Source organism: Trachinotus anak, unplaced genomic scaffold, assembly GCF_046630095.1.
Source record: "Trachinotus anak isolate AG129_WGS33_773 ecotype Australia unplaced genomic scaffold, CSIRO_AGI_Tana_v1 ptg000008l, whole genome shotgun sequence".
Taxonomy (NCBI): domain Eukaryota; kingdom Metazoa; phylum Chordata; class Actinopteri; order Carangiformes; family Carangidae; genus Trachinotus; species Trachinotus anak.
Genome location: NW_027273859.1, coordinates 26,094,302 through 26,119,254, shown reverse-complemented (window position 1 = coordinate 26,119,254; position 24,953 = coordinate 26,094,302). Strand labels below are relative to the sequence as shown.

At 40.0% G+C, this 24,953-nt stretch overlaps 3 protein-coding genes and 3 non-coding genes across 9 annotated transcripts; 4 read left to right on the top strand and 2 right to left on the bottom strand.

Annotated features, from left to right (window-relative positions):
* Window positions 1–69: 69 nt before the first annotated feature.
* LOC139624597 (glutathione S-transferase theta-1-like) lies at window positions 70–4,187 on the bottom strand. The gene is made up of 5 exons (XM_071483855.1): window positions 4,047–4,187; window positions 3,198–3,285; window positions 2,159–2,315; window positions 1,130–1,306; window positions 70–694 (listed from the first exon to the last, which is right to left on the bottom strand). The coding sequence occupies exons 1-5, from the start codon at window positions 4,150–4,152 to the stop codon at window positions 488–490; spliced, it is 735 nt and encodes a 244-aa protein (XP_071339956.1). The 5' UTR covers window positions 4,153–4,187; the 3' UTR covers window positions 70–487.
* Window positions 4,180–24,869, bottom strand: cfap157 (cilia and flagella associated protein 157). 4 transcript variants are annotated; one of them, XM_071483850.1, is made up of 9 exons: window positions 13,224–14,010; window positions 11,995–12,266; window positions 11,577–11,730; window positions 11,210–11,456; window positions 8,207–8,301; window positions 7,727–7,877; window positions 6,587–6,696; window positions 4,939–5,043; window positions 4,180–4,320 (listed from the first exon to the last, which is right to left on the bottom strand). In XM_071483850.1, the coding sequence occupies exons 1-8, from the start codon at window positions 13,304–13,306 to the stop codon at window positions 4,956–4,958; spliced, it is 1,200 nt and encodes a 399-aa protein (XP_071339951.1). In that variant the 5' UTR covers window positions 13,307–14,010; the 3' UTR covers window positions 4,180–4,320; window positions 4,939–4,955. The 4 variants fall into 4 exon arrangements, with proteins under 4 accessions (XP_071339951.1, XP_071339953.1, XP_071339952.1 ...); XM_071483852.1 differs by lacking the exons at window positions 4,180–4,320; window positions 13,224–14,010 and adding an exon at window positions 24,788–24,869 and having other exon boundaries at window positions 4,503–5,043; XM_071483851.1 differs by lacking the exons at window positions 4,180–4,320; window positions 13,224–14,010 and adding an exon at window positions 14,058–14,198 and having other exon boundaries at window positions 4,503–5,043.
* trnap-agg (transfer RNA proline (anticodon AGG)) lies at window positions 9,359–9,430 on the top strand. Its single transcript has one exon. It is a non-coding gene; the product is annotated as a tRNA-Pro (tRNA).
* Window positions 10,067–10,138, top strand: trnac-gca (transfer RNA cysteine (anticodon GCA)). Its single transcript has one exon. It is a non-coding gene; the product is annotated as a tRNA-Cys (tRNA).
* trnac-gca (transfer RNA cysteine (anticodon GCA)) lies at window positions 10,408–10,479 on the top strand. The gene has a single exon. It is a non-coding gene; the product is annotated as a tRNA-Cys (tRNA).
* tas2r200.1 (taste receptor, type 2, member 200, tandem duplicate 1) lies at window positions 14,188–24,781 on the top strand. Its single transcript, XM_071483854.1, has one exon. The coding sequence runs from the start codon at window positions 14,188–14,190 to the stop codon at window positions 15,160–15,162; it is 975 nt and encodes a 324-aa protein (XP_071339955.1). The 3' UTR covers window positions 15,163–24,781.
* Window positions 24,870–24,953: the final 84 nt, after the last annotated feature.

Below are 24,953 nucleotides of genomic sequence, written 5' to 3'. Positions count from 1 at the left end.
TGCCCTGCTACCTCAGCCTCACTGCATAAATATGTTGTACATCTCATTTCATGATGAGGACTGTGATAATAAACTTTGTCCCAGTTTTTATTTCTACTTTCAACATGTGTTTTTTACATACATCTGTAAGTCATGTAACTAAAAAAAAAAATTATCCCTTCAAAATAAAACTACATTTCAGAAAGCAGTTTATACGTTGATAAATGTTTAACACTGGACACAGTTGTTTGGTTACATATAATGTTGACCCATCACTTTAATATTGTGGATATAAATGTGCATTTATTAATTACACAATGAGCTGCAGTTTTAACACCTCTTAATACCTGGAAGCTGGTTAAATGATTTCATAACAAACCTGAAAAGGAATTCTGCTGAAAAAAATCACCCAACAACAACAAAATTAAAGCAAATATAGATGATTTTTGACATCACCAACAGTCGTATTATCTCTGTTTGTACACAGAAATGTGCTCACTTCAAAATCTTAAAAATTGCTAAAAATCTTCTTAAACTTTGGTTTGAGCAACTCCAGGTCTGTGTTGTTCTGGATCCTCTGCGTCAGGCTGCTCTTGCTCATGATCGCTTCATGAGCTTCGTCAAACAAATTCTCACCAATCTGCTTCTTCACTCGCTCTCTCCAGGCGACCAGCTTGGGCCGGCCTTCAAACACATCCACGCCGGATCCAACAGGCTACAAAACACACGGCAAACACAACTTGAATACACACATGTTCTTAGAAACATAATACTGCAATTACATGAAATTACATTACAAATACATACAAAGAGTTTCTCAGTCTTGGGATCAGGATTCCTTGTGGGACAGGATTTTCAGTATTTTGTGAGACCAATAAATTGATATATTTCATATAAATGCAAATAAAATAGATTTTAAATATATCATTATAATCCATCCCCACTGAGTTCCCTCAGTGTTATTCATTCTGTGTTTTACCTTTCCTTGCAATCCACAAAGTCATATCAGTAATCTGGATACTCAAGTATCCTGAAGTATCTACAACAGTAAACCAGTTGTTGTACCGTAGTAGACAGTGCAATATAAATAAAGTTTTTACTTACATTTACTCATCAGCAGCGACAGTAGTAAAAGAAATAGTAGCATTACCTGCATGATCTCAATTATAGCCACCAGATCAGCCAGGGAGATTTTGTCGCCAGCAATGAACGGTTTGTTCTGCAGGAATTTCTCCTCCAGCAGGTTGACAGATTGCTTCAGGTCCTCAACTGCAGCATCCATCCTCTCCTTTGGGACCTCAGAGTCCATGATGACAGGAAACAGATTCTGCTCAAAGAGAAAAGCAAAGATCAGTGAGACTTTAGTAGAACCAGCAGCAGCAGTCAATGTGTTAGTGAGAGTGGTCATTCTCATATGACCCCTGCAAATGATACCTGATTCATAATTTCTTTTTTAGTTTTTTTTTTTGTTTTAATATTTAACATTTTTTTATGATGACCTCTGTATTGTGTAGAAACCAAAGTATATTTTTAGCAATGTTAGCACAAAGGGTCTGTGGATGACAATCTGACAGTCAGTTTACCAGCATCTCAACAACTGTTAAATGGTTTGCAAATGGATACCAGATAGTCATGGTCCTCAGAGGATGTATCCTAACAACTTTGGGGACCCTCTGACTTTTCTTCTAGCACCACCAGCAGGTCAAAGTTTTCACTTGTACTGAGAAATATAACATCTGGAACGTCTACTGGATGAATTGATGCAAAGTTCTAGACATTCATCCATTCCCAGATGATGAATCTTCATGATTCTTGGGATCCTGGACTATCATGAGGGTAATATTAATGGTTTTAAGGAGTTGAAATTTGGTACATGTACAGTACAGTACATGTCCACTGCAGGATAAATTCTAGTAGGAGTTGCTAGAGTGTAGACCTTTACTCTTGTTAAAGACACTTGGAGATAGTGTAAAGCACTGAGGAAAAACATTCATAAAATAAATCAATATTTAAACACATCTGTAACATGTAATAGTAGTAGTAGGAGGAGAGTATTAATTATTATAAAACTAAAAACTTCAGAGCTCCAAAAAGGAATAAAATTGTGTGAACTGTTGAACTGAGTGTAGTGAAGTCGGTCAGATGAGGTTATAGCACCGGGTCAATTAGGGACTCCTACCTTGAGCAAGAAGACCTTTGAGCCGTGAGCTCTGAGGTTCAGGTGCTGCCAAGACAGGTATTCATTAACACGAGCTTGCTTCTGTAGGTCGGCTGGAAACCAGTGATCTGCCACTGACGACGAATATTTCTGCGCCAGATACTTCAAGATTGCAATGCTGCAACACAGAAAGCATTAAGAAAATATAAAGAGCAGATCAACGTTCTAACCACTGCAGACACGACAGAATGGTGGTGGTGATCTGAACAGAAATACACCATACACCAGCAAGGTTACATAAATAAAAATGGACTGAAGTGATGAACAATTACCAAATGTCAACCAGGACAGGTGCCACAAACCACATAAATGTAGCCTTGAGTTTGTAATTTGACCATCGCCATCTTGGCTTTTTGAAACCAGCAGAAACCATATTTGGATGAGAAGGTGGAGCTGAGGAGGAGTGAGGGGTGGAGCTGACCTTCTCTGTACTCTGTTCTGATTGTTAGGCAGCTCACCGTGTGTGGTACAGTCTGTCAATCACACGTTAGCCATGCCCTAATCTATACCCTGCTTTATGGTCTGTTTTCTTCTAAATGGACCATAATTTAAAACATGAACATCATGTTGTATTGAAGAAGACTTGAAACTAGAGATTGAGGTAATAAATCAAGTAAGAAGTAGGGTCATTTTCCTATAGATTTAAATGTAATCTGACTTCTTTTAGCAACCAGTGGAGTCACCCCCTGATGGTCATCAGATAGAATGCAGGTTTAAGGCATTGGTATTGCTTTTTTTTTAAGTTGTCACTTTCAAAGCTTTAGTCCATAAAAAACTGAAATCTAATCAACTCCACTGTACTAGGACGGAGGCAGAACACTCAGATGGAGACTGAATAATCTGCTCCGATGAGGGGGTAGTGGGAGAGTATGTTTTTGTGATTTGGGTGAAATGACTCTTAAAACTTCCCTTAAAGTTTCCATCATACAGCACTTGGCAGCTCTATAAATATTGATTTATTTGTAGATGTTGGGGAATCAAACACAACTCGTGTATTTACCTTTCTGTCAGAATGAAGCTTCCATCCTTCATGACAGGAATCTTCCTGATCATGCTGATTTGACCAAACTCCTCGCTGTATTGGTGACCTGAGACAGACACACAATGAGAATCACAGATGTGCTATAAAGAAAAAAATTAAGACAAAATTCCTGAAGTCAGGTTTTTTGTGTACAAATGTAAAAAAGAAGAAATGCACAGATGTTCAACCATTTGAAGACAAAGAGATTAATAAAAAATCTGACTGTGGAAACATCAAACAATAATGCTGTTGTTTTTTAACTCTCCCTCCCCTTTTCCTCCCTGTCTGCTTTGAGACGCTTCTCTTTCTTTTATTTTCTTTCCCCAGCACTTCTCTGTCATACTCAATCCCCTCAGGGATGCTATAATGCTTTGTCTGAATGCTTTGACCTCTGATCTTCAACATCCCACCTACTGGTTGTTTGTAAAATTAGTTGTCAAAGAGTTAACATAACTCTACTCTTCACATCACTGGATGAGACTGTCAGCTAACAGTCATGCTTGCGTAACACGTTTAAAGCATACAAGACTTTCAACTCCCAGCTCCTGCAAACTACACAGAAAGAAAAGAATGGTTGGAAATATAACTATGCAGACTTTTGGAGCTGGAGCTTGTGCAACAAGTCTGCAGGTCATTCAACTCTGCAAACTCTACAAACATCTGGAAGCTGTACAAAGCTGTGCATTTCCAAAAGCGCAACACTAACTTGTATTTTGAGGCAGAATGTGAACTAAAAGCCTGAATTATAAAAAAAACATGCACAAATCAGCCAAGCATGAATTCAAAGTCTCATCCCTGTCCCTCTGTGTGTCTGACGCTGTGAATTACCTGCAGCCAGGTCGACAAGCTTAAACTCAAAGGGAACCCTGACCACCTTAGCAAACAGGAAGACAGATCGGCAGGGTGGAGAGACCAGGTCGAGGTAGAGCTCCATCGTGTCAGAGTGTGAAGGCTGCAGATGCTTAGTTTCCAGCGTGTTTCCCTCTGTGTCTTCACTCTTCTCCTGCTGCGCCTGTTGTCCTCTGTCTGTGTAGAACTCCGCCTCTCCTCGCTGTGAGACTCATGAATTTTTAAACGGTGGCGACAGTCCAACTTGAGGAGGCTGTCATGGTTGAGCAGTATGACCTTTGGCCTCAGCTTTATCCCAAAATTTTGTAAACACTGCTGAGATTACCACATTTTTATCTGCATGGCACGTCTCTAATCTGTGATTCAGAGTCCACTTTATCATGAGTTAGTGAAAAGGGGGTAAGGTTTGACAAACAGTCAATAATCACGTTGGATACAGATAATTAAAGTGCATTATTTTTTCCAGTTTTTCTCCTCACAACTATTATTTTATATCAACCAGCTTGTGTCTTGAGAACATTACATTATTTAGGCTGTGAGTTAATTTTTTTCCCCTTCCCTTCTCCCTTTTGACTCCTCCACCTGTTTGTCTGTGTATGGCTCAATTTCCATCTGGCCCCTACACCCTCCCACTCAGAGGCAGAGTGCAACTTTGTGTGGAGTCACACTCACAGCTGTGATGGGTCTCTTCATTAAGGGGTAGGGTAATTAAATATCTTTGGGTTGTTCATACAGAAAGAGACATTTGAAGACATATGTCTGGGCTCTCAAAACTTGAGATGGCATTTCTCACTACTTTACACAATAGAAAATGACTAAAACCTTTATTTTCAAATGTGGTGGTGGGATGGAGAACATCCATGTTTCTTACTGTTGACTCGGTTGGGATCAGTGATCTGTGGAGGTGGAGGCTCCTGCCTCTGAATCAATCTGCTGAGGAGCTGCAGCAGACGGGTCGACAGGGATGAGGAGTCTCCTGAGGGACACACAGAGCAGCAACATTTATACAAAGAAATAAATAAAAACAACTTTTGTAAAACCAGAAAAAGCAACAATTACCATATATTTTTATGAATTTACTATTAACTGATTAACTGTGTTTCTGGCAGCAGTGGAAACACACTGTGAACAGTGTTGACATGTTGTTACCTCATAAAGCTGAGAGAGTGAACTTTTGCTTATTTACACGTCCAGCCTTACAGAGCAACATTGCAATTTATCATATCAAAAGATTAGTATACTGTTACTACAACATTTACTCTACATTTAGCTCTGTTTTTTGTCTCCACCATCCGCTGAGAAAAATATCTGGGTCTGCAGCTGCTAAACGTTTCACTTTTTTCACCAGCTTGTCAGTAAATTTGTCTGCTATCTGCTGCTGAGCAGGTAGTGTGCAGTGGGTTTCGTGAGGTTTTTTTCTGAGTTGTAAAGTTGCATATTGGAAAAAACAAAACAATGAGCTGAAAGACAACACAAAGTTCCTTGGATCTGAGGGAAACTCCAGAGTCTGCTGTTGATTCCCTGTGGTTTTATCACTACCAAACATGAATCTGTCTCCTCTGTCCTGAAGGATCAGGACACAAATACTATCTGGTGTCCACTGTTCTTGGGAAGTATGTAAATACATTCACTGAGAGAAAGTCAGTTTTTAGCAGTTTACTATCTAAGCATGTGTTTCAATGAGACAACAATGAAGCAGTATGAGAAGAAATCAGGCAAAGGAGGAATGTCGTTTTTGGATGATTTGAATGCAGATGAGATCAGGTCTCTGTGTGGGCCAGACCATCTGCTGCAGGACTCCCTGTTCCTCTTGTCTGTAAAGATATTTCTTAATGACTCTGGCTGTTTGTTTGGACTCAATGTCCTGCTGCAGAATGAATCCGGGACCAATCAGATGCCTCCTGATTCCGAAATTTCCTTCGGGATCAACAAAGTATCTATCTGATGGTGTTATGTGATGGATACAAATTTAATTTTTTTTTTTTTGGGGGGCTTTTTATGCCTTTATTATAGCTTAGTGTAGACTGACAGGAAAGGGGGTAGAGAGAGGGGAATAACATGCAGGAAAGAGTCAGACTGGTCGGGAGTCGAACCAGTGGCTGTCCTGCTAAAAGCGTCCTGTGCTGAACATGGTACACTCCCTAACCACTTATATCACTTATAGCCCATGATGGCTATGTATTTAAACACCCAAAGTGCCTAAAACGTTTGCACAGTGCTGTGTATGAAGTGACGGCAGGGACACAGGATAAGACGTTGTTTTACTGTGGTTTAAATCTTTTTTTTTTTTTAAGTTTAACTTAAGAGGGTTGATACACTGTTGTTTGAATATTTTGATGAGGCAAGTTAACAGCTAATCTGGTTCTGGTGGGAATCATCCAGCTGTGCTGCTGTGAGGAAACACATGTAAAGTGTTTCTGGGCTTTTCTAAACAGGAAATCAGCTGCCAGCGTTCACACCACTGTGGTCACAAGTCATCAACCTAAGAGACAAAACCCGGTGCAGAATGAGTCCAGTACTTGGCTGGTTTAGGACCGAGGAAAGGGGCTGCTCCCTGGGGGGCGATGCTCTCCAGGATCTCCAGCAGTCTGTGCATCTTCCACTGTGTCTCGGATGGTTTCGCCAAGTCCTGCAGAGAACAGAGAACCAGAGCTTCGATGATCAGAAATTATCTCATTGCTTGAAATACACCTTAAAAGCTGCTGTTGAGATGTAACAGGCAACAAAGCTAAACTGCTGATAATGTTCATTTCACCGAATTATTTTCTAACATATTTAATGGTGTAAACCTTATTATTTTCTGTATTTAGTGATACTTAACATGGTGAAAGTTAACCAATCTTCCCTGCTCATTCATTAAAAACCACCATACTTTCTCCTCTCCAGAGTTATGGTTGGAGTCTGATGATGTTGTGGGTAAAGTGAATAAAGATGCATATTTTTGAATGTTAAAAGTGTCTGGATTTATGCAGAAAGGTTCAGCACCTGTTCACTTGTTGCTAAGGCACAGACAGTGGTAGAAAGGAACTGAGTACATTTATTAAAGTACTGTACTGGATTATCATTTTCAGGTAATTGTACTTAATTCAATTATTTCTTTCTTGTGCTGCTTTATAGTTCTACTGCACTACATTTCTAGAGGGAAATATTATGCTTTTTGCACCACTACTTTTACTTGTCAGCTGTAGTTACTTGACCGGCAGCTGCAAAGTTAAGATGCTGTTTAAAGTACATGTTAGTGCATTAGTTATAATAATATAGTATCTATTGTTAGAACTGATATAGCAATGTATCAAAAATTGTGCGTGAGTATTTTTCATTTTGATATCTTAGTTCCCCTGAAAGAACATTTTTGAATCCAACACTTTTCTTGGAGCAGAATATTTGACATTGCTGAGTGTTTTGCTGAAGATCCTTAGTAACGGATCTGGATACTTCTTTCACCACTAGATGTTCGTCTGAGCAGCAGGAAGTGAAAGGGATGTCTGACCATCCTGAACTAAAACTGACCTAGTAAACAATAAATCATCCTCCCACTCTGGGAACACAGCTCCCACAGATGCTGATATATTCCAGGGCAGACAGTCAGCAAATTTCACTAAATTTGCTGAAAACTAAAGCAGCTCTCCTGGCGCTCTTGGTCCAGACCGTGTTTTTACCGTCAGGATGTGTCTGAGGATGATGGCTGCTTCCTGCTTGACGCCCTCCAGCTGCCGACTCCTGCTCCTCTCCTTTTGTAGCTCAGTCCCCAGCTGAACTGCCTCAGCTGTTTTTTGATAGTACTCCTCAGACAATGAGGCCATTTGCTCTCTGAAAACAAAACAACACAACAACAGTGAATAAGCGTTCTAAGAGGGTGTAGCTCAGTGATAGCGCATTTGACTGCAGATCAAGAGGTTTCTGGTTCAAGTCCAAATGCAACAGTCACACTGCAAAGGTCAATGCTGTGGTATCTACATCATGGACAACAAAAAAAATATGAGGTTTCACAATCTTCATAAAAATAAAGGATTTAACCTTCAAAAAGAGACAGACTAAGTGGAAGAAAAGTCACAATGCTTTAAATCTTGAGGATTATGACATTCTTGAAATTCACCTGACACAACACTGAATCTGAATCTTAGAGATTAAACTTTTACCTGAAAGGCTCCATCTGGGCCAGTATGTGGGTGATGCTCAAGTCCTGTTGCTCCTCTAACAGCTGCTGGCACCTCCTCCTCACCTGCTTCAACTCCTGAAGGAAGGAAGATAATGAATGATTTCTGTGTTTCTCAAATAGAGGAGAACAAAGTGAGGGAGGTTTTAGCTTTTTGATTTAAAGCTGCCACCGGGATGAAGAAGAATCCTTACATGTCCAGTGAGACAGAAGATCTTGCTCGAACCTTGTTCTTGGTTTTATTATTCAGTTTTCTGTTGTTGTCATAATTGCATTTTACAAAAAACTCTTATGTCAAAATCACACAGAGTTAAAGTGTGTGTATTGTTCATAAAGAGATTCCTTCTTAAAGCAATGACTTCAGCAGTCTGAGCTTGGTTTATCAAGGTTTTTCAAACTTAGTCTTTCTAGTTCAAAATTCCCTCTTTGAGTTACCATCCTTCTGCTGTGTATAAGCAAGCACAGGCAAGCATGGTGAAGCACATAGAGGAAACTTTGTGCTAAAGAAGACAAAAGATACCCACTTGATTTGTCCAACTCAGACTGCTGAAGCTTCATATTAGCCTCAGCTCAACTGTGGATTTTGCACCTCACCTCTTTCACTGTAATCAGTTTAGGAGAGGATCTCTTTGCAAGTTGTACTGATCTTCAACATATAGGCAGAGAATACACAGTTTTGACTGCTATTCTCTCACAAACACTGGGCCAGATCCTGCATGATACAGAGACGGTGACACTGTAATCAGACTGTGGGGGTATAGCTCAGTGGTAGAGCATTTGCCTGCAGATCAAGAAGTCTCTGGTTCTAGTCTGGATGTCCCCTATATGAACTTTATACCACCACACAAGAGACATGCTGCCAATGTCACATTGATAACAAACCAATAAAATCTCTTACAAACTGCCTTACAAATAAAGGTTTTAACCTTCAAACAGCTACAGACTGACTCGAAGAAATGTTGCAATGTGAACCAGAAAAGCATTGTTCACTTCTACGTCCTATATTGTTTTCTTACACTATTGTTTGTGCTATAATGCCATGTTATAATAAGTGTTAGAGGCCACAACAATAATAAACACTGTAAATAAACAGGGTCTATCTGATCATTCTGGAAATAGAACCCACAACACAAGCGGCTCGTTGGTCTAGGGGTATGATTCTCGCTTAGGGTGCGAGAGGTCCCGGGTTCAAATCCCGGACGAGCCCACTGTTGTACAGCATTTGACTCAAGAGATCTCTGGTTCATGTCTGGATTCCACTTATGCCACCACACAAGAGACAAATGATGCATCAAACGATGTGTCGTCTACGTCCTAGATGATGACCAGACAAATACAAGGCCTCACGCACTGCATATGACTGAAGGCTTTAACCTCAAAAGAGCAACAGACTGAGTGGAAGAAATGTTAAGCAGAGTATGATGTGTTTGTTTGTACTTGCCCACTTCAAGATGAGTGGGTGTCACAGTGCCAATGTGAGCAGGTGGGCTGCTTATTATCTGAAACATAAGCAGCCACAACTGGACTCCATTATTGTATGCAGTAAAATAAGAAGTGTCTTTAAATATGTCAAAGCAGACCTACTAGATGAACAATTTGGTTGGATACTCGTCGTATTGTATTACATAGTATATGCAATCATTCCCACGTGGGTGATAAGTTCAGGAAAAACCAATGTAGAGTGTCTCGTTGAGGTGTTGGGCTAGTGGAGTTTCAATGTGCCTTAGAGTTGATTCTACAAGTCACTCGACTGGAGGGATGGGGCGTCATTCAGTCTTGTCTAATGAGTTTATTGCGCCAGGCCCCGTCCAGTCGGGAGACAATGATGCAATGAGCAGAGTGTGGGGGTATAGCTCAGTGGTAGAGCATTTGACTGCAGATCAAGAGGTCTCCGGTTCACATCCGGATGCCCCCTATGATAACTTTATGTCACGACAACTTCATACAGACTATGCCAGAGCAGCTTCGTGGTGTTTTGGTATTGATTCTACAAGTCTCTGAACTCTGGGGGAGGGATGGAGCTCTTTCTTATCTTTCTTTTTATTCTATGGCAAATCCTTCAAGTCTACCTCTAAATAAGAAGGTACAATATCTCTCAAGTACATCTTCTTGCAGATGCTACTTTCACTCACTCATAAACACTGGGCCAAGTCCTGTCCGGTCAGGAGACAGTGTTCAAAGTGTGAGGGTATAGCTCAGTGGTAGAGCATTTGACTGCAGATCAAGAGGTCTTTGGTTCAAGTCCGGATGCCCCCTAAGTCTGATTTAACCAAACTAAATAATATAGTGGTAGTCATTGGACCCTCCAAATTAACCTCTCAAATGTCTATAAATATATCAGGGTAGATGTCCCCTATGAGCTCTCCTCCTAAAACAAAAAGATGCAGTTCTTGAGACCACAGATAGTCACGAGTCCATCCTCACACATCTCAATCATGTGTCAGACATACCCTATAAACATTAACAAAGGAAAACAAATCTGACCATCTCTGTCATTTTCTGTGGCACAAACTTTTCTCTTTTTGCTGACCTGTTCCACCTCACTCTCAGTATAATAACAACAGTGTGCTGCCCCCAGGTGGAGGGAAGCTGGTCATGCTAATCAAATTAATGCCGTTACAACCGGAGACAATGGTGGGCTTCAAACAGAGGCTCAGTCACACAATAACTATCTGACATCTAGCACAAAGACTGTATTTTTACCGAGTAATTTTTATGTTATCATAAAGTCAGACTGCTAAGACTTTTAGCAGCCACTTTGGCCACTAGACGCAATAACAGGATAGGTAGTTGCACATATTCTATGAAAAATACTGAGGCCAGTTCCTGTCTGAAAGCACAACAAAGATGGCTCAGCATGTTGGGGTATAGTTCAGTGGTAGAGCGTTTGACTACAGCTCAAGCGGTCTCAAGTTCAGATCTGGATGCCCCCTCACTCTGACTTCTGCCACCTCTCTGCAGACATTGTTAGCAGTTGTCCTCTTACCTTCTTGTGCACGAAACTGTCCTTGGTAAGGTTTTTGAGATCTTTCTTCAGGTCGTCCCTCCGAACACAAAGATCTCTCTCTCTGTCTTGCAGGATGTCCCTCTCCCTCTGCAGGGGTGCCATTTCACTCAGCAGGAACTGAAACTGCTTTAATCTCCTGCTGTGCTGAACCCTCTCCACCATGAGAACACTTGATACCGTCTTCTTAATACAGTCATCCACTTCCTTCTGCGTTTCCTCAATCATCCTGTTGTTGGACAACGAGAAGGTCCAGGTGAACTGATTTAAATTCAACAGTCAAACCAACATTAAATAAGGAGATCAGCTGCTGATGTGCATGTCAATTCAACTCAATCTTTGACTTTACTTTTCCTTCTCCAACATTGTTTCCATCCTCAGGTTGTTGAAGGCAGCTTCTTGCTTTTCCCTCTGAGTGACCAGCTGCTTCTCCTGAGACTGCTTCTCAGACAACTGCTGCATCAGCTGCATCAGCTGCTCCTTGTGCTCCTCAATCTTTGTCGCTGTAAGGAGGAGAGGAGAGGGGAGGATGCTTCCCCCAGTGTGCTTCACACAAAGTACCTGAAACCCCCCCCCACCACACTTTTCCCACATCAGGCTGACAATCATGCAGAGCAGTCTAAAGAATACTGAGCCCTTTATAACAACAATCTAGTCTGAGTACATAAAATTCTTTCTTAAAGTTGGTCTAAATTTAAATTGCATTTTCTCTCTGCTCCAGCACTTAGCTGCTTAGTAAATCACTTGTCCTGTTTTCTGACTCTCACCCTGAATCATGCTGTCTGAGTTCAGTTTTTCAGCCTGCTCCTGTAACTCCTTCATCTCCTTCCTGTGCTGCAGCTTCAGGGCCTCTCTGTCTTGTTCAGCAGCCTGCTTCTGACTCTCCATCTGCTCCAGCATTTCCTCCACCTTTTTCTCTTTTGCAGCCACAGCACGTTTCAGGTGCTCAGTCACGTCTTTCTTATCCTTCTCCAGTGCGCTGTACTGAGAAGCGAGGTGCTCCTTCTGTTTCTCCAGCTCACCACATCTCAGCTGACATCTGCATGAAGAGGGACATGTGGGCTATATGGGTTGTGCACAAAAAGTTCCTGAGATTTTAGTTTTGAATACAGTACTTAAATTAAAATTCTAACTGGATCCTCTATCAGAGAGGTTTTATCATGCTTCAGTCAAAATGTCACTGAAGCTTGTCCTTAGTCACAAGAGATCGATAGTGAGGTGAAATACAATGATAATATAAGTGAAAGGTTTTAAGGCTGATCCACCAAATACCGTACATTTTTTTTACATTTGCATTTTTATGCAATGATTTGCAAAAGAAGTGGAACTTAAACTATCAGTTAAAAGAATGTTAACACAGGAAAGGAAAAAATGCAAAAAACAATGGACTTAAAGACAAGCTGGTTCATGAATTAATTCTTCAATTAACAGAACATTGATCGGCAACTATTTTTATATTGTATTCATTTATACATTGCTGCTTTTCTTTTTCATGTATGATAGTAACCTGAATGTCTTTGCATTCTAGCAAATTAGCAATCAGAAAACCCAGCATTTTAAGCAATAATGAAAATAGTTAGTTGCAGCCCTAGCTAAAAGAGCACAGCACTTACTTCCTGGTTGTACTATGTTTATTATGCTGCTGCTTTTTTTTTTTTTTTTTTTTTTTTACCGTATTTATATTACAGCATATTATTGTATTTGCCTTCCCATTTTAGTTCAGCATGTTTTTAATCTAAAATTAAAGTACTTGAAAAAATATTTACCGTGGTGGCACTGGCAAGAAATGCCATTGGTAGAGGCACAAACTAGTGCTAATGCTAACTTAGCTAACATCAATCTGGCTAATTTAAGGACTTCAAATAAAGCAGGATATTTTTGTTGGACAAAACCTAAGGCATATATCTACACTTGTAAATCATTCGGTGTTTAAAGAAAATATTAACTAGTAGTAAAAATAGTGCTAGGTCTGAAGTGAAAGTTAGCACAGTCTTACCTCTCCAACTGCTCATCTAGATAACTAATTTGAATCAAATATAACGACTTTTCTTTGTCGTCAGAATCGACTTTATCCTCCATAGTTACGTATTTATCTATTGACGGGATTATTTAGTCTTTATCTTATTTATCTCCGCTTTTTAATCCTTCTTTCGGGACATTTTCAAAGTTTACAGAAAAACCTAGCTGAGAAACTAGTTAGCTAACGTTATATCGTTGCTAGGGAATGCTGCCTTCAGGGACAGCTCGTAAAGTTCCCGCCTTTTCAAAAATAAACTAACCATCTCAATTGCCCTTCCCTAAATAAATTTTATAACTATTTATGGTTATTTATTTAATTATACAGTATTTATTTACATAATGAACACTGTAAAGATTCATCACTTTCATCCTGACAGATGAATGAAAATAAAGGTGGAAATGCTGTAAAATGAATGTGTTCATCGTTAATATCAGAGACAGTTTGTTCTCCCATGCTGCTCTCTGAGAATTAGTCTAGATTACATCAGCAATATTAAGAAATTGTAAATTCAACCCACTGAAATGCAAATGCCAGTAAAGGACCTGACCTCAGAGGAGAGGAATAAAACTGAAACATTGCTGATGAAGTAAGAGCAACATCACGACAACAACCCAACAATTACAAACACTGTATACACATAAAGATGCAGTCATCAGCAAAGACAAAGCCTTCATATATGCTTAAACAGTAAGTCAGGTCAACTTAAAATTCTGTAATTGCTCAGTTTATAGTCAAGGTCTGCTCTATGAATGAACCGAGGTGACTGATCTAAGCAACATCTAATTTCTATTTTCATATGCAACAACATACCCAGTGATCCACCGGAACAGATTTGCATTCAGCATATTTTTATTTCCTCTGTAAGGACCCAGACCATGTCATTCTGCTCTGAAGCTGCAAGGAATGCGACAGTATCCATCTCCGCTGGGTCTCTGCAACCATGTTTGGCTCTGCTGATCTGAAGCTGTGCGGCACCGCCCTCCTGCTGGTCCTGGGAGTGCTCGCCAACGTCTTTAACCTAATGGTCATGATTGTGCAGCAGTGGAGGTCCAGATGTGTGAAAACCGTGGCTGTCATCATCTGTTTCATCTCACTTGGCAACGTCCTGCTGCAGATCTCCACCTTCGTCCTCGTGGCCTCGGTGTGGGCCGGGGTGCTCTGCTGGCCGGACTTACCTTTCTTCTTCTGTGCTGTCCTGTTTGTGTGGCTCAGCAGCAGCTCTGTTAGTTTCTGGTCTGTGGCCTGGCTGAGTGTCCTCTACTGCATGAGGGTTTTGAGCTTCTCCTCAGTTCTGTTCAGAGCGCTCAAGGAGAACATCTCAACCATCCTGAACGTCCTCCTAGTGGTGACCCTACTGACCTCCTGTGTGATCTTCACCCCTTTCTTCTACCTCCAATTCAAAAGCAAAATTCTTTATCCAAAAAACACGACAGAAGAAGCTGCTTGTGTCTTCAGGAAGCCCCTGTTTCCTGCCTGGGTTGACGTCAGTGTTTATGTGATCATCTTCATCTTCTACCTCGCCCTGATGCCCTTGATGATCATGCTCCCGACTTCACTGAGGCTGGTCGTCTACCTCTGCAAACACACCTTGTCCATGCAGAAGAAGCAGAGTGGTTCTCAGGCTGCAAAGTCATACCTGCTCGTCTGCAGGCTGACGGTGGCTCTGGTGTGGGTTTACCTCACCACGCTGCTCACCATCTCCCTCTACTACTTCCATGTGATCTTTTCCTCTGGGCTTAGCGCTGACATGCTCTTCCTTGGCTTGTCATTTTATTGTGTGGCTTCTGCGATCCTCCTCACCTGCTCCAACAAAAACCTGAGAGAGAAGGTCAGAGTGCTGGTCTGCAGGGGAAAGAACACAAACATAATGGCCAGGAGTGCTAAAGATCAGAGTGGAATAACAGCAAAAGTTTGACTGAGCTTTACTTGAGTAACATAAACAGCATTCTGCATACTATGTAATTATCTCCACAGTCTTGGATTATGTCCTGTACGGTTGTAATACTTCAGTTATCTGAAACAGCGTTTTACTGATTTATGCTGTGTTCACATCATATGGGATGGATGGTAGAGACCAGTAAAATTCCCATGTTTCATCATCAGACAACTCAAAAAATGTTGCATATGTGTGTTACGTTAAAGGCAGTTTCCATGTTGTTGCAGTTCCTAGTCATCACCAGCAGAGATCAGTAAAGGTCATGGGTTCCTCATCACCCCCTTTCGGTTCATGTCAGTTCATGTTTGCAGTGGAAGTCATACCTGGTTGTGAAATACAGTTTTGTTTGCACAGAGGTGTTTCTGAGACAGACTCTCAGAAACCCTCTCACCTCAACCTGGAATGCAGCCAACTGCTCTGCAAGAACATGATGGTTATGAAATATAAAGAGGTCAGCTGTGGCAATTAATCAGACTGGCTGACTGAATGTTTTTCCAGTGTCCTCAACCCTGGAATACCATTATGCTAAAGAGCTGCAGGAAGGTTTATGTAATGTTAAAATAATTATGCAACCAGTCAGATAATAAAATCATCAAGCATCATCCAAAATCATAGTATTTAGACAGTATTTAGACAGAAATACAATTATAGGTACTAGTATTCACACCTGAGCTCCACAGACATACTTTGAAATCACAGTTCAAAATCGTATTATACTAGGTTTTTTGATTTATCTACATTTAAGACAACTAACTAAAGTCTCATCGCTAATGAAGACAACATGTTATGGTCAAAAGCTCCAGAAAAGCTAGTAAGTGGATCTTGAGTTGGGATTATTTAGTCAAATTCTGAAATGGTTTGGTTTCTCACTTATATCTTGTCATGAAAACTAAAGAGGGACCCTGTTAAATATTGAAATATCCAGCACACACTATAAAGATAGAAGACACCTTCTACCTTAAAGTATAACAAGGCCGGTACAACCATGCAAATCCTTATACAAAAGTAATATTCAATTAAATTGTGTGTGATCTCTGGATCAGCTGCTGGTATTTTATCTTAACACCACAGTTAAGGTTTGCTTTAAAGTAAAAAATGCTTTGAAATGGAGAAGATTTCAACCAAAACTCTTGACCACCCACAACATCAAACTTCTTTTTTATCACAGAAACTGCAGCAAATTGACGTTTGCTGATGTAAAGCAAAAACAGGAAAACTCATTATTTGACCGCAGAAGATGCTGATGCATGACGTCCTTAAAGGAAAACCCAGATTAGCGGCAGCAGCACACTTCTCTGGCTCTGTTTTGATCTCCCTTCTTTCCGCCTTCACCTCTTTGGCCCTTTTGTTGTGGCGAGGCCTGCTAGAGGGTCAGCCGGGGTCACGCCAAAAGGAGAGAACGAGGGTTAATGCCTTCAAACCCACTAATAACCCCCACTGTGTTCCCCTCACCCCCTCCAGGGCCATTTTTCATAGCGCTCCACCTAAACAGTTTTGAGGAGGCAGGCAGCTGGAGGCTGGTCGCTTCCATCCACGCGTCTGGTTTGCATTAAATGGACACATGTGGTCTTTGTTTTGAGAAGTGCGGCTGACACGAACCCATAACCAGCCATATGAAAAATGGGTTTCTCAGGCAGCGGATTTAGGCTACACTTTGTTCAGGGTCAGTGTTTCACTTTAAACAGGAGGTATCGTAATGACAGGAAGGGTATGATTCAACTCAAGGCCTTTGTTAAGCATGATGGGCAGAGTATCGCTGTGATGTGGAACAGTTGATCTGAGGCAGACTTTGGACTGAGTCAGTTGGCAGATATGAATCTACTGCAGAGAGAACGTATGTTAGATTTATATATCACATGTCGCTTTTACAGCTGCATATTGCCATAAAAAGCAGGATGACTCTTCTGTCCACGACTGAGATTTATACTCCAGGCTCGTGCACAATAGCTCAGTGTAACAGTCAGGGACACATGGCAGTTGATGGACACATAGGCTGTGGCAGGGATCAAACTCGTGACCTCTTTTATGACCGGACAACCACCAGACCACCCTGCAATGCCAAACAGCCACTGGATACTTTAATAAAGTTTCTTAAAGAGTATGATGCTATTCTATATTTTTCTTGTTGTCAACAAGTCCCGTGAAAAGTGCAAAACCAACAGTGAATATATCCTACGAACAAGTACTGTGTGTGTATCAAAAGCCTCATATCTCCTATCCCTTCCATTGTATTCCTGGGTATTCGCAATCATTTATTTTTGCTATAACTCCATCCATAGGTAACACAAAGACAGAGAGTATGGATAGTTTGATCATGGGTTTCAAAGACTTTCTGTAATAAGACATCTACAAGCAAACATCTCATCAGATGGGGACCCTGGGACAAAATCTTATGAAATGGGAGTCCGTGATCTAATTTGTGTCAGTTTAGGGGACCTTGATGTGAAAAACTTTCACAACCACTGGTCTAAATCTATTAAAACACATCAATGAGTCACACTGTTGCACTGGGTGACATGTTCCTTCATTACCATGAACAGAGACTGTAGTTTAATTTGACTCAAACCCATATACACCATCCTGATTCCCAAAAATACTCACTAGAACATCAAATGTGGATTAATCCGCCGCTTAAAATAGTCCCCAATAAATGCAATTCCTCCTGCTTGCTTGATTAAAAACTACACTGCCCAGTTACTGAGTCTTGAAAAATATATTTACATATTTATTGGAGATAGAAGACAATCTCACATCCAGGTCTATTGAGTAGCTGTTCTGGAGTTTTCAATCAAATCACATGAACTTTTCATCCATGTTAGGAACAGTTTAGATTTATAGTTCAGCTGTTTCCATCACAAGGTCTATTTAGCAGATGTTCTGAAGCTCTCAATGATACCACATGATCTTCCTCTGTTCTAAAGTCTTGCAGGTCTGACACATTGTTGGTTTAGGATTTGTTGACAATAATAAAAATATAGAATAAAGACAGCATTATACTTTAAAGGATAATCCTGGAGGTGTCAGCTCTGAGGGGGTGAAAGTTTCTTCATATCTTACTATGCACCATCTGCAAAACAGCAGCTTCTGGGGAATTAATGTGCTCTAATGTTTTCTTAACAGGAAAGACATTACAAAAAGTAAGATAACGCCTTCAGTAACCATGAGGGGAACTCATGGTTAAGTATTTTCACATCAGTGGTGCACGATCTTACACTCTGCTTCCTTTCAATCACCTGAAACCAACAGGAAGATTCTCCTCACCTCACCGAGCGTCACTAAGCATGAATACTTCACTGTGCACCAACACAAACAGGAACTCATGTTCAAAAGGCTGGAAATCATTGTTTTGCAAGTCACACGTGAGTTTCAAATGTTTGATATCAAATTCCCATGACAAATTCTACAAGCACCAAGTCAAAGTCCAAAATGTTAATGTTTGAGTCTAAAACAAGATTTCCCCTCCAGTTCCTACAAAGCGATTGGCTGCTGACAGATTGATTTCAAGTATTTGTTGTTTGGTTAAGTAAAACAGTTGATTCGCAGCACATTTTTTATGATAATATAATGTTTGGACTTGGGGAGAAGTCAGTTCAGGTCAGAACACGTATCTTTGGTGTTAAAATCAAAGTCGAGATATCGTTTGGAAAAACTGTGGTAAATATGAAGTTAGAAGCAGCACCTGCCGAGCTCAGACCGGAAACAGGAGGAAACAGTCTGGCTGCAAACAAAGGTTACATCTGCCAGAAAAGGAGTGAAAACAACAGTTGGCTGTTTTACAGGAGTTTGTGTGCCAGACTGTTTCTTCACTGGGACCAGTTCGTGGGCAACCAGTGGAGACTCCAGGAGTTACTGCCAAGAACAGATTGTACTGTAAAAATCAAGCCCATAGGTTGACCTCCCTCCCCCTCCAAAAAAACAAAAAAAAAAAAGATGATGTAATGATGGAGGGTGAAGTATATTCATATTTATCCTGTTGCACACAAGTCTGCTTCTCCAACCTTTATGTCATTGTCTTGACTAAGTCTTGAAATGAACGCCATGAACACTTGGCCCATTGTTGTTTACATTATACATAAATAACATGATAGTTCTTGATCAATACTGCTAAGTCCACCTCAATGCTGATGACACCATTTTATACCACCCCAGCCCAAGAGCTGGCTCATCTTCAGTCTGCTTTTGACGACTTCCAACCATCTCTGCTTAATCATAGATTAGTTTTAAATGCAGAAAAAAACAACTTCATGGTTTTCTCCACTTCCAGCAGTGACTCTGACCATCCTACCATACCACCTACCAACTTTAAATAGCATTCACATCACTCTTACTGATTCATACAAATACCTAGGAATTTGGCTTGACAGTAGAATCATTCAAGGTTCACATCCATCACTTAACTCAAAAATTTAAAATCAAACTTCAGAACTAAAGGATGTCTGTCTTCTTCCAGTTGTAAAACTATTGTGCAGTCAACCTGCATATCCGAGATCTCCTGTACTGTCATGCTGCCCCATCGACACTCCAGCAGTTAAACCCTGGGTATCACAGTGCACAAGACAAATACCATACTCCTCACTGTTCTCTGTACACACTGTGGATTGGACCTCCTCACATTATTCATATATAAAGCTTTACAGTCAAAGTTTCCAAGCTAGCTCACATCTCTTCTCTCATCCACCGAACATGATCCAGGAACTACTTCACCCTCAATATCTCTCATGTTCACACGAACATTGGCTGAACTGGCTCCAGGTACTACGCACCATTTAGATGGAATGAAGCGCAAACTAGACTCTTACATTTCCCTTGATTTTTGTTGTTTGTTGTATTTTATGATTATTGTAAGTGTTACTGTTAATGATTCGTTTCTTAGTTTCTTGTATTGTGCAGGTGTGTCGTCTTTGTTGTTGACTGTGTCTTCTGACTAAGGTCTCTCTTGAAAAAGAGATTTTAATCTCAATGAGACTGCCTGATGAAATAAAGATTAAATAAAAAAATAAAATAAACTCTGTGGGGATGTGTAAGCTAAGGTGTGTACACGGGCAGATGTAGGGAGGGTTAACAGAGTCAAGCCCTTGGAATGAGCAAACCCCCATCAAACACGCACACACCAGCTCAGCATTAGCTCACTGGAATGCCACGCTGTGCACTTTTGTTGTGTGCCTTTTTTATGGTTTTTGCATATTTACCAAAAGGAAAACACTGCCCTCCTTCAGGAAGGTTTGTGCGTGTGATAAACCCATCGAAGCCTCCATTCAAAACGGACTAACAGCTGCTGCTTCAGGACCAGATGGAAACCACAAAGGCTTTTCGTCTGAAAAGATCTTCGGCTTGATTTCACCTGGATGGTAAAACAAGGATTAGACACAGGCCTGGAACTAACTTGCAGCTGTTCGATTGGGATGATTATGGTGCAGATATGGCTATGTCATGTTTTAAACAATAAAAATGTGTACATGGAGAATGAATGGTTAATGCATCTAAGTTGGGCTTTACCCTGAAATACTAAGCAGTATGAAATATGAACCCTTTCCAGAAGTTCATATTTCAGTCTGACCAGAATAGTCCCAGGATGGATCCTTGTGTGTGTGAAAGAGAAGCTGACATAAAAGTCCTTTTTGTTCCACGTTGTTAAATTAAAACCAAGAGATGTCTTGTGTTAAAGTGCTGTAATTGACTTAAACCACTTTGACTTGAACCAATCCTACTTAACCATTAAACGTAAAATCTCTGCCTCATCTAAAAATGTTTTGAACATCACTGGAAAATCTTTGATGCCAGTTATAATAACGATAACAAAATATGCAAAATTAGCTAAAAGGGACCAGTACTAATGTTATGCTTGGTGTGTAGCATTTAGCATGTAAAACCCTGTACAGTTTAAGAAAAGAAAATGCAGCCAGCTGCACTTGCACATTGGTTCATTACCGCTTGGTCCATAGATTTTACACTGGGATGATGCTACGCAAAATAAAACTCACTCTTCTACACTGTGGGAAACTTTTGCAAACATAAACCTACATGGATTTAAAATTCATAATAATAGTAAGAAGAACAACTTATTTAACTGCAGCTTTGACCTTCGTCTTTTTATCAAAAACCCAGATGTTTTACAGTGGCTGTGTTTAAATTACATCCATTGTGCCTTAATCAGCACGTTATGTGAATCTCCAGTAGCTTTTCAGCATTTCTCTGCACCAGTGTCCCTCATTCCTGTATATTTATTGGACTAGGCAGCGACTTGATTCCTGATTTCGAAGCATATTTCTTGTCTAATTGAGAGCTGCTGTCATATGTTGGTTCAATGCCACCTGTAGTAAAAAAAAAAAAAAAATACTGAGGATGAAAACGTATTGGTACCATCTGTGGGGAGCATGAGATAGCTTGTTTATATAATTCACATGATGACAAAAGCCAGTGCAGTGCAGGTTAATTTAAAGTTACAAGAGCAGCTTTATGTCTGATAACTGAAGGGTCTGTGGAAAGTTCAGAGTGAATGAATTAAAAGACCTGCTTGAGATCAAGAACACGCTCCTCTTAAACACAATAAAAATATATAGAGCGAGATCAAAACACAGTCGATCTGGGTTTAAGCTGCAAACCGTTCTCAGATGCCTGCCTGAGTTTATCTCGCTGGTTGAGTTAAATCTTGGAGACAAATATATATATTTTGGAGGGTAAGTGAACAAACCAACACAATGACTAGACATGAATAACAACTTCTTTTTTTCATCCGTATGAAATTATCGCACTGATAAACTATCATTGCAGTTTTTAATTCATTTCAGTGTAAGACAGAAGACCTCAAACTTGAGTTAGTGCAGAACACCACAGCCAGCCTGAACACAACAGGAGAGAGCATAAAAGCCCAATTTTAGTATTTTTTATGATGATATTAAGATTGATTCTTTTTGTAAATTTTATTATTTAAAAAATCATTTTAAGGCTTGCTAACCAACATCATCATCAACAGCTAGCTAGAGAAACTGGATGTGTTATAAGAATGGGATGCCGGATCTAAAAATGGCGTCCATTCAGTGCTATAGAGCGCCACAGGAAATAGTCCTAAAACCTGGAAATTCTTTTTAATTTTAGTACTTTCAATTCCCTCATCCTGAATGTTTTTGGTCAGATGGCTGAAATAAGGTCTGTGGTTAACACAAGCTCATGACATTTTCACGTTTTATTCTACAACATAAAATACACCAGTAAATGCCCCAGTGCGGATTTCTTTAAGCTTCAGCCTGTTAAAATAGGCTTGTTGCTAACAAGTGTCTAAATGAGACTAGAGAAGTTGTCATGGTGGTAATGTTGAAGTCATGTGACCATAATTATAGCCTAATATTACCTTTTTACTGGTGGCGATTGTATTTAGGCTTTCAAAATTGATAAAGTGGTGTCGTGAGTGAAGATTACCCTGCTGAACAGAACATGTCATTATCATTAACTGTTGTTTTTCACAGAGTTTTGTTTTTGGCATCTAAGAATTGCTCACCCGGCACATACACCGAAAAAGTTTATGCCTCTGGGCTAGGAGAACAAGCAAACTGCGTTCTGGATCTGAATGCTATGCTAGCTGACTTCATGGATGTATGGTTAGACTTCTGTGGGACTTGCTCTGGACTTGAAACCATGGATTTATACAGATGGCAACAGCAACTAACGATGAAGATAAAATTTGTATTAAATGCTACAATCGTTGATATCGTGGTTAAGTCATGGTGAGCGTGAATTTAATTGCGATATTATAGGGGAAATGGGTCATCATTCAGTTCAATGCTATAGCACACCACGCAAAAAATATTTAGTTTGAACTGTCTACTGGGCATTTCTTTAGTGAGAAATGGATCCTGTATGCGACACCAAATTACAACTTGTCAGAAAAAGTTAAAACTAAGGCTTTACAAATAATTTGTTACCTTTTAATATTGTCTCATAGGACGTCCATGATTCCAGGTTCTATTCCAGAGGGAAAAATTACGAGTATTTTATTGTTAAACTATAGATTCTGGCAGAGATATGATGTTAAAGTGTACCGTGAAAGTTGTCTGTTGATAGCTGTTACTTGTTTTTGGACCAGTGTCATAAAGATAATGTAGGTCTTGTACCATGTAACACATTAACAGCCTAAATGAGAGGGCAAAGGCCAGAATCTACCGACATTTGACCAATCCAGTGACAGCTTTGACTTTAATTGCCCTCTGTACGTAACACATCTGCATCCAGTAACATTAATTACAGTCTCCTATCCAGAAATTAGTAGTGTCTCTTATAAAGCCTTTCCCTTTTCTCTTTCATTACTCTCAGATTTTATTAGAGCCCCTTTTTTTTCATGTCCAGAATGGCTTTAGAAATCTGACAGCCATTACACAGGAAAGCAATGCTAAATTCTTTACTGCTATTAGTGGTTGTAATTATAGAAATGATCTCAAACTGAATGACTGAACAAAGGGACGGAGGTGGGTCAAAAACCGCCTGTGCACCCGACTGTGGAGCTTTTGCATTTTATCTTACAGCTGCAATTAACTGATTCCTACTCTCGACGTATTTGACTTCCTTCATCAAACACTCCTGGGTTCAGCTATCATCATAGTTATAACTGTTTTAACCATAGTTTTTGCAATAGTGGGGAAAATTTGACTTTGTTTCTGAGCATTACATGAGAAGACTGATTAATCTCATGTCTGTGCATAAGCACAGAGCTGGAGTGAGGGGTGGTTAACCTAACTATGCAGACTGAAACGGCTAAAAAAGAAACCTTTCAGCACCTGTAAAGCTCATGAATTATCACATTAGATCTTCTTTGTTTAATCCGCACAGAAACAGAAATGTAAAAGACACAATTCGTGGTTTTAGGAGGAGTTACATGCTGGAACTTGACAGATGTATTCATCCGCCCACAACTGTGAAGTTTCTCAGCTGGATGTCTGGCAACCTCACAGTTTTAGGAACAGGGAGGAGTTTATTCTCTGCGGTGGTGGATATTTTACAGGCTGCTTTTCTTTTATTTCGCTCATTATTTCCCACCTGAATCTTCCTCCTAACTGTGTGCAGAGTCCATATCTGTTTTTTTTTTCCTTTTCTTTTTTAATTGTGATTGAAATGTTCTGATTAACTTGAGGATAAAGTTTGGTTGAGATAATTCTTTCTATTTGGCTATTTCACCACTTCTCATATTTTACTATTTAATGTTTTAAAGTGTATCAGAAACAATCCATTAAAGAAAACAAAACCAAAAAAAAGCCATTAACTGTCCACAGTGGGCCCACCACTCTCATGGTTCGGAGTCATAGGCTCTTATATTTTTATTGATTTCATTGAAATGTTATGAAACTGCATGTTTTATTAAAGATAAATAGTATTTCTAGTCAAAAACTTATTTAATTTGGTTACTTTCCTTTCAAAAATCTGACCAATGATCTTGCTCCTTGTCCCATCTGATCATTTGATAATTTTTTCCGACAAATGTTCTTCGGCTAATATGGACGATAAAGTTAGCTAAAGTTGCTAAACCCAAACAAAAAAGACCGTGGCTTAAATTAGGAAGGATAAAAGATGAGTTTACTGCTGAGGTAACGGAATTAGAGATTAGGTTTTTACTCACCTTGCTTCAAATTCATGAAATGCTAGCGATGTTGACGGATGCTAACGTTAGCTTGTTTGGCTAGCAGGAGCAGGGATCTGGAGTTCAGCGGTGACGTCACTGGCATTGCTGAGCCCGGCGGATGAATATCTAATGGGTGAGTAGGCTACAGGTATCCCGGTATATA

Bases quoted from the DNA above. Each gene is read 5' to 3' on its own strand.
- cfap157 (XM_071483850.1), bottom strand. From the start codon at position 13,306: ATGGAGGATAAAGTCGATTCTGACGACAAAGAAAAGTCGTTATATTTG. The intron at 11,731-11,994 runs GTGAGAGTCAGA...TCCTCCTTACAG, and splicing joins CTCAGACAGCATGATTCAGG to CGACAAAGATTGAGGAGCAC. The intron at 6,697-7,726 runs GTAAAAACACGG...TGTTCTCTGCAG, and splicing joins TCCTCAGACACATCCTGACG to GACTTGGCGAAACCATCCGA.
- LOC139624597 (XM_071483855.1), bottom strand. From the start codon at position 4,152: ATGGAGCTCTACCTCGACCTGGTCTCTCCACCCTGCCGATCTGTCTTC. The intron at 2,316-3,197 runs GTAAATACACGA...TCTGTGTTGCAG, and splicing joins AGCTTCATTCTGACAGAAAG to CATTGCAATCTTGAAGTATC. The intron at 695-1,129 runs GTAATGCTACTA...TGTGTTTTGTAG, and splicing joins CTATAATTGAGATCATGCAG to CCTGTTGGATCCGGCGTGGA.
- tas2r200.1 (XM_071483854.1), top strand. From the start codon at position 14,188: ATGTTTGGCTCTGCTGATCTGAAGCTGTGCGGCACCGCCCTCCTGCTG.